General features: G+C 45.5%; 1 protein-coding gene across 1 annotated transcript in view; it reads left to right on the top strand.

Moving 5' to 3' along the window:
* PLEKHM1 (pleckstrin homology and RUN domain containing M1) overlaps positions 1–7953 on the top strand; it is a gene marked incomplete at its 5' end in the record, with an annotated part of 53215 nt that extends 45262 nt beyond the window's left edge. Inside the window, 3 exons of the mRNA XM_007955276.2 lie at positions 6247–6310; positions 6830–6987; positions 7842–7953. Coding sequence (XP_007953467.2) covers positions 6247–6310; positions 6830–6987; positions 7842–7953 — 334 coding nt within the window. The remainder of the gene's footprint in view (positions 1–6246; positions 6311–6829; positions 6988–7841) is intronic.
* Positions 7954–8662: the final 709 nt, after the last annotated feature.

Genomic DNA, 8662 nt, shown 5'->3' with positions numbered 1-8662 from the left:
TTTTTTGCGTTCTTTGCTTCCGATACAAAATACCTGAAGTCCTTACAGAAACAATAGAAGGCAGACACAGAGTAATCCCTCACAGACATCCAGACACTATGGGAGACAGATCCAATAGATCTATTGTATCACTGGTGTCTGTGCAAGATTAGCCTCAGCTGAGTCTATCCTTGGTCTAGCGTATACTTCTGTTCACTGAACCCCCTCTGATCCTCTCAGATGTTTATGTGTTTATCTGTAGCCTGGTGTTTGGTGTTAATGGCAATGCAGTATTGTGGAAACATTGGTTGGTATTAGCATCTGTTGTCTATCTCTTATGTGCACAATTCAGTGTCCTCCCATTTCCTAATGTTATCATGGTGGTCATAGCTCCTTCCTGTATATCCCTCTCTTCTCAATCCATTTTGAATTTGTTTTTGTGCGTGATGTGAGACAAGGGTCCTGTTTCGTTTTTCTAAGCATGTGGAAATTAATTTTCCCAACACCATTTATTGAAAAGACTCTTCTTTCCCCATCTAATGAACTTAGTTAGCATCCTTGTAAAAAATTAGTTGACCATAGATGTTTATTTCAGAACTGTCAATTCTATGTCTTTGGTCTATGTGTCTGTTGTTACTAGGCTGTTTGATTCCTGTCACTGCTTAGTATGTTTTAAAATTGGGACATGTGAGTCCTCCTACTTTGTTCTTCTCTTTCAGCATTATTTTAACTATTGAGGACATCTTGCCATTCCATGTGAAGTTGAGGATTGGTTTTTCTATTTCTGTAAAGAAGGCTGTTAGAATTTTCATCAGGATTGTGTTGAATCTATAGATCACTTTGGGTAATACTGACATCTTAAAAATATTAAGTCTTCTAATCCATGAACATGCATCTTCCCATTTATTTAAATCTTCTTTAATCTCTTTCAGCAGTGTTTTGTAGTTTTCATTGTATAAGTCTTTCAAGACCCTGGTTAAATTTTTCCTAGCTATTTTATTCTCTTAAATGTTGTAAATGGAATTGTTTCCCTAATTTCCCTGTCAGATTTCTCATTGCTGGTATATAGAAACCCAGCTGGTTTTTATTTGCTGTGGCTCTGTACCCTGCAATTTTACTAAATTCCTTGATTAGCTCTGGAAGTTTTCTTGTGGATTCTTTGGGATTTTCTCTGTATAGTATCATATCGTCTGTGAATAGAGAAAATTTTACTTCTTTTTCAATCTAGATACCTTTCATTTCTTTTTCTTGTCTTATTTCTCTGGCTAGGACTTCTAATACAGTATTGAATAGAAGTGGTGAGAGCAAGCATCCTCATCTTGTTCCTGATTTCAAGGGGAAAGCTCTCAGGCTTCTTCCAGTAGGTATCATGCTAGCTGTTGGCTTTTCATATATGCCCTGAACTGTATTGAGGAATTTCCCTTCTATTCCAATCTTCTTCAGGGTTTTTGTTAAGAAAAGGTATTGGATTTTATTAAATGCTTTTCTGCATCCATAGAGATGATCATGTGGTTCTTTTCCTTTGTTCTGTTGATGTGCTACATTACATCAACTGATTTTCTAATGTTGAACTATCCCTGTATTCCTGGAATAAATCCCACTTGGTTGTAGTGTATGACTCTTTTAATACGCTGTCGGATTCCATTTGCTAGTATTTTGTTGAGGATTTTTGTATCTAATTTTGTAAGAGATATTGGCCTGTAGTTTTCTTTTTTTGTGTTGTCATTGGTTTGGGTATCAGGCTTATGTTTGCTTCATCGAATGAATTCAGGAGTAGTCCTTCCTTCTCCATCTTTTAGAAGTGTATTGTGTGCGTTCTTCTCTAAATGTTTGTTGGGGTTCCCCAGTGAAGCCACCTGGTTCAGTACTTTTTTTTCCTTGGGAAGTTTTGATCACTGATTCCATCTCTTCACTTGCTATGGGTCCGTTGGGACTTTGTTTGCTCTTGAGTCGGTTTCGGTAGGTTGTATGCTTCCAGAAATGTGTCCATTTCATCTCTGTTATCTAGCTTGTTGCCATTCAGTTGTTCATATGATTCTGTCATCCTCTTCATTTCTATTAGAGTCAGTTGTTGAAATGTTGCCATTTTCATTTTTTATTTTGGTTATTTGCATCTTTGTCAGTCTAGCTAAATTTTGTAAATTTTTTGATCTTTTCGAAGAACCAGTTTCTGGTTTTATTTTTATTGTTTTTCGGTTTCTATTTTATTTATTTGTGCTCTGATCTTTGTTATTTCCTTTCTTCTGGTGGGTTTAGGCTTAGTTTGCTCTTCTCTTTCTAGTTCCTAGAGTTGTTAAGTTAGGCTGTTAATTTGAAATCTTTCTTCTTTTTTTTTCATGTAGGCCTTCATTGCTTTAAGTTTACTTCTGAGTACTGCCTTTGTTGCATCCCATAAATTTTAGTACGTTGTGTTTTCATTTTCCTCAATGAAATTTGTGATTTCTTCCTTGGCCGTTTGTAGTTTAATAGTATGTTGTTTAATTTCCATATAGTTGTGTATTTTCCGCATTTTTTTCTGTTTATGATGTCTTACTCTGTTGTGGTCAGAGAAAATAGTTCATAAGATTTCAGTCTTTTTAAGTTTATCAGGACTTGCTGTACGACCTAAAATATAGTCTGTCCTGAAGAATGACCCATATGCACTGGAATAAAACGTATATTGTGCTGTTTTGGGGTGGAGTGTTTTGTATCTATCTGATAAGTCTAATTGGTTTATAATGTCATTCAGCTCCTCTGTGTCCTTGTCAATCCTCTCTCTGGGTGTTCTGTCCAATATTGAAAGTGATGTACTGAAGTCTCCAGTGTGTATGTTGGTGTAGTATGTACTATGTTTCTCTCTTCAATTCTGTGTTTGTTTTATATATTTAGATGACCTGATGTTGGGTATGTATATACTTATGATTGTTAAATCTTCTTCATTGACCCTTTCATCACTGTGTAATGACCATCTTTATCTCTTCTGGCATATTTTGTCTTAAAGTCTGCATTGTCTCATATCAAATCCCACCCCAGCTCTCTTTTTATTATTATTTGCATGGAATATTTTTTTCTATCATTTCACTTTCAACCTATTTGTGTCCTTGGGTTTAAGGTTTGTTTCTTGTAAACAGCTTATTGTTTTAGATCCTGGTTTTTTTTTTTTTTGTCTATTCTGCCACTCTCTGCATTTTGACTGGAATGTTTAGTCCATTTATGTGCACTGTAATTGCTGATAAACAAACCAAACACACTGCTGTGGAATTGGATTTAACTCATAGCGACCCCTCCTTCGTTTTCCAAAGTGGTATCACTACAGAAGTAGATTGATTGCCCAGTCTTTCTTCCGAGGAGTGGCTGGTGGGTTTGAGCTGCCAGCCTTCTGGTTAGCAGTCAAATGCTTTAGGCACTACACCACCAGAGCTGATAAGAAGTGATTTACTTCTGCCATTTTGTTATTTGTTTTTTGCAAGTTATCTTTATTATATTTTTATGTGTCATCATGTTGATTATAGTGAGCCTTTTCAGTACCCTCTCCTTGCCTTTTGTGTGTGTTTTTACTATAGTTTCTTCATGGTTACCATGAATATTACATTTAACAGCTTGTATATATAACATTCTGGTAAGTTGGTCCTTTATTCCTTTTGAAAAACAACATATGTTTTTTTTCTTATTTACAAAGATAGTCCATCGTGAGTGATATTGGAATATTCAAATAGTATAACAGGGAAAAAAGCAAGAAATTCAAATCACCCCTCCTCATAGCCTACAACCATTAGTATCAGTAGAACATTCTTTCAGGTTTTTGCTCTGTCTGTTCACACATGAAAACAGTTACCTCCACACACATGGCATCATGTATATGTTGAAATGGGGTTTAGGAAAAGAAGGGGGAGAGGGCCTGGCTCTTCTCCTGAGGGGAGCTGTAGTGTGGAGGTGGAAGGAAATGTGGCTCATGGGGACCTGCGAGGGGTTCAGGGCAGTTGGGCTGTAGTGTCAGAGCCAGACTTGAAGGTCTTGTGTGCCACACTGATAGTGTTTGGGCTTTATTCTGCAGGGAGTGAAGAGCTGCTCAGGAGTTTTAAGCGAAGGATTATCACATTCTGATCGGGGTTTTAGAAGAGACTACTCTGGCCACAGTGGGGCACAAGGGCTAGAGAGGCTAGGTGGCTGGTGTAGTAATTAATTAATCCAAGGAGATGAGAGGGCCTGGGCTACATGGGCCAGTGTGGAAATGGAAAGGAAGAAGTGGGTTGGGAAGAAGAATGGGCAGGTCTTGGATATAGGTGGTGTTGTTGGGGCAGAGTTCTCCTTTGCTAGTGGCAGCACTCTGGCTGGGGACTTGGAGAAAGGGGCAGGCCTGGTACACAGACACGTTTCCAAGAGGCAGAGAAGCCTGAAAGAGTGTCCTCTTGGGCATTCATGAAGGAGCCATCAAAGAAACGACCCACAGGGGTGCTTACCCACCAGATCTCAGGTGCTACTCCTGACAGCCCAGGGAGGGGTGGGCTGAGGAGGACCCAGTGGCTCGGAGGAGACAGGTGACACCCCTCCCACCCACAACTTCCCACAGACAGACCAGAACTCAGGCTCCTAGCTCCTCGCCCCATCACTGTGTCGGTTACTGGAGCTAAGATGCAGCCGCAACCATCCCCTCTCATCTTCCACTTTCTTCCAGGGAGCCCTAAAGATCTGTCTCGTCTGGTCCCCAGGAAGTCAGCCTCAGGCCAGAGACCAGAGAGGGGTCTTCTCATTGTGTGCAGAGAAACTGAGGCCCTGAGTAGGCCTGGGGTGTGCCTAGTGCACATGGATTTCTCTTCTAGAAGCCAGGATGAGAGGTGCCTTGTCACCCTGGGCCACTGCTCTCCCCTCCAGCCTCAGCTGAGTGTTAGGGAGAGAAACCTGCTGCAAGACTTTGCTGTATCTGAGAGTGTGACGGGCCAGGATGTGTTGGCTCACAGGGAAGCCCTGCGCCTAGCTGGCAACCAGGGCTTCCTGGACAGCAGACAGGGCAGATGACAGAGAAAACTCTCCACCCAGTCAGCTCCTCCTTTCCTGCCAGCTCAGGGCCAGCCTGTGCACCCCTTGCCCCCCATTTTCTTGGTGAGAAATGGCAGCTTCTTGTTCCCAGAAAGCTGGAAGTTTACTGGGTAAGCAGCATGGTGAACTGAATGTTGGTTGGCAACATCCCCAATTATGTGGTACAGTATGGCTTCTTGGTGGGACCCACTATCACTACCCCAAATTGGACTCCCCTGGACCACAACTAAAGCTATGGGATGGGGCATAGCTAAGCCCCCATCCCACATGCTCCACAGTGCTGGCATCATCCTGCCCCCAGATTCCTGGAGTGACCCTCGGTGTCCTGGGGGAGGTTCTTGAGCTTCCTCTGACTGGGAGCACTGTCTCCCCACTCCCAGTACCCAGACAGACACACACACAGATCAAGACCAGGCCAGGGAATTTCCACAGGTGTTTCCTCCCCATCCCTCAGGATGTCACCCGCAGGATCTCTGCCATTGGTGTGGTAGAAACGAGAAAGCCGGGCTGGTGATTTAGCCCTCATCCTCCCCTCCTACCCTGAAACGGGATCTGCAGTACTTAGGGCACATCCTGGTTCCTCTCACATTGTACCAAAACCAGGTGCTTGAATGTCTGTCCCTCACTAGACTAGGGTTGTAGGACAGAGGCCACATCCTCCACATTCTTGTCCCCAGCACTGTGGTCATTCAGCAGGGTAGGTAAGGACACAGGCTTTGGATCCAGACTGCTGCGTTCAAACCCCAGCTCTATCACTTATTAGCTGTGCAACCCCAGACGTTAATTAATCCCTCTGTGCCTGTGTTTCTTTTCTAAGATGAAGATTATAATGTACCAACTCTGTGAGGACAGAATGAGTTAATATCAATAAAGCTCTTAGTTGGTACCTGGCACCAAGGGTTAGCCTTCCTCTTCCTCTTAGTCATCATCATCATTATGTGTTTACTATGTGCTGGGTCCTGTGCCAAATTCTTCAAATAAATTACCTAATCCTCAAAACAACTGCATTTCTCACGTGAGGAAACCTGAGGCTCAGAAAGGTTAAGTAGCTCAACCAAGGTCACAACAGCTAGTTGTTACCTGGAAGACCAGTCCCAAGCTTAGGCACATTCACCCTGCACTCCTAACCATGACCTGGTACAAGGTAGGAGGGGTTTAGGCCTGGTTAGCAGCTGAGGGAATGAAAACAAACAACAGGTTGGACCAGGTCTTAGAGATTCTTCAAAGGAATTTCTTCTGTTTTCTTTGAAGACTCAACCACAGAAATTATCTCTTGGAGTTTCCCCACAAGTACAGCATTGCTGACCTCCAGCAGGTAAGATCGCCTGCCCCTCCTCACTCCCCGACCTCTCTCGAGGGAGTTAGTTCCTAGAAGGATTAGAGGAGATGGTGAGGGGGTGCAATCTTGAGCTTCTCAGTACCTCAGAATGGGTCTGCTGCCTGCCTCAAGCTGCCTGGGGCAGCAACAAGCCCCCAATCCCCCTTGAATAAGCAGGGCCTTCAGCAAACCCCAGGATCCTGAGCCTCTTCTCTGCATCTGGACTCCTCCCCTTGGCCTGGAGGGTAAGGGGCAGAAGGGCCTCAAGACACTCCTTCCTCCAGGGGGAGACGATAGTATATTTGGGGCTTATCTGTAAATCCTGTGATCCCCCAGCAACCTCAGTACTTGAGGGCTGTATGTCTGCTCAATCTGATTTAGGGGGTTTGCTTGCCCAAGATGGACCTTGGGGTTGACATTCTCCAGGCAGGCTGCCCCAGGCAGCAGCAGGCCCCCTTTCACTGAGCTTCAGCACTGCTGCCTAAAAGGCCTGGTGGCCTGCGCTTGCTCCCACAGATTGCAGAGGGCATGTACGAAGGATTCCTCAAGGCCCTGATTGAGTTCGCCTCCCAGCACGTCTATCACTGCGATCTGTGCACCCAGCGTGGCTTTATTTGCCAGATCTGCCACCACCATGACATCATCTTCCCCTTTGAGTTTGACACCACGGTCAGGTATGCAGGACACCCCACCCTACACCAGCACACCCACAGGCTGGCCCGAGTGTCCCAGGGTGGCAGGCCTGGTTCCATCTTGCAGGAATGTATTGAGCATTCACCCTGTCAGTGCTGATGGGTGGTAGAGGTCAGTCAGGGCAGCTCTGATCCAGCTCAGGGGATAAGACAGGTCTTCACGAGTCTCCACTGAGTTGTCTGCTTGTTTTGAGAAAAAGTGGCCGCAGGCCTTCTGAGTGGCAACCTCTCAGGGTCTCAGTCTTGTCATCTACAAATGGGTTGAGGGGGGATTAAAAGAGTTAACTGCCCTGGAGTTGACATAGGCCTGGCACCTAGGGGTGCCTGTGGATGGTACCTGCTGCTGTCATTAGTATCTTATCCCAGTTACTGCTCATTTATCTGAATGCATTTAACAGCATGCTCAGCAGCTATAACTAGAAAAGGTAACTACTGAACCCTCATCCTGGTCCAGGTAGGAAAGAAACTGAACAAGTTGGAGCATGAATTCATCTTCAGCAGGTGTTCCCTGACCAGTATCAGCCCCTGAACAGGCCTAGGGCTGAGTTTTTACAGCTGCACAGTATTTAAACAAAGGCAAGAAATTAGTTTAGTGAGTGTCAAAGAGCATTTTTCAAAATGAGCTAGAATAGAGACTATCAGAATGTTTTGCACCGTTTACTGGCGAGCATTTCACAAATCTTTTGTTCCAAATGGAGAGGTACTGCCTTCATGCACTGGCTTGCGGAGTCAGATGCAGCCTTCCTGGGTCCTGGTGGACAGTCCTAGCCAGCACCAGGCCCCAGGGAGGCCTCCAGCCCATTCAGCACAAGCAGCACCCGCTGTTCTCCCCCCAGGTGTGCCGAGTGCAAGACTGTCTTCCACCAGAGCTGCCAGGCCATGGTGACCGAGGGCTGCCCCCGCTGTGCTCGCCGGCGCAAGTACCAAGAACAGAACGTTCTCACCTAATCCTAGCCTCCTATCCCCACCCTGGAGGCCACGGGGCTGAGGGTGCAGGTCAGCCATCCCAGCTGGACTTGAAGTCAGCCTAGGCTACTCTGTCTCAAGGTGTTGCAGGTGTCTCTCCTTGTCAGGGAGACTTACCAGATGTGAGCGGAGCAGGAAGCTCTTGGAGAAAGCTAGGGAAGCCCCTCACAGTACCCCCCTGCTCCCCACCACCCATGCACTGCAGGAGGCAGAGCACTGTCACATGCCCTCTTCCCTGGGCCCTTTGCAGTCATCAGGTCTGGGCTCACCTCACTGTCACCGGCGCCTCTATTAGGGCTGTAAAAACACTGTGGAAACAAGACTTGAGGAACATTTTCAACTCTACATTCCTGATTAAAAGGTCTAGTTTTTTTAAGGTGGGTTTTTTTTTTCCCTTCATATTTCAACAGAAAATATTTTTTTATTCTTGACTCTACACAAGTCACCCAAGAAAGCCAGGCATTCTCACCCTGAGCGGGATGTGTGGGAGCTGCTCGGGCTGCCCTGAGGCTGGCAGGGGGGCTGGCAGGTAGGCCCCAGTGCCCTTCCTGTGTCCTTGCTGGGCCCCGACAGTTCAAGTGCAACGTGCCAAATCACCTGTCAGGCAGGACTGGATTGTCCCCACACACCCCTCTTCCACTCTCCCCTCCCCTGCCCATCCTCCTCACCTGCCCCTTTTCCCTAGCGCTCT

This window comes from Orycteropus afer, unplaced genomic scaffold, assembly GCF_000298275.1.
Source record: "Orycteropus afer afer isolate SDZICR_OR568_19922 unplaced genomic scaffold, OryAfe1.0 scaffold00495, whole genome shotgun sequence".
NCBI lineage: Eukaryota > Metazoa > Chordata > Mammalia > Tubulidentata > Orycteropodidae > Orycteropus > Orycteropus afer.
The sequence above is the reverse complement of the archived record's forward strand: the minus strand, read 5'-3'. Positions and strand labels throughout refer to the sequence as shown.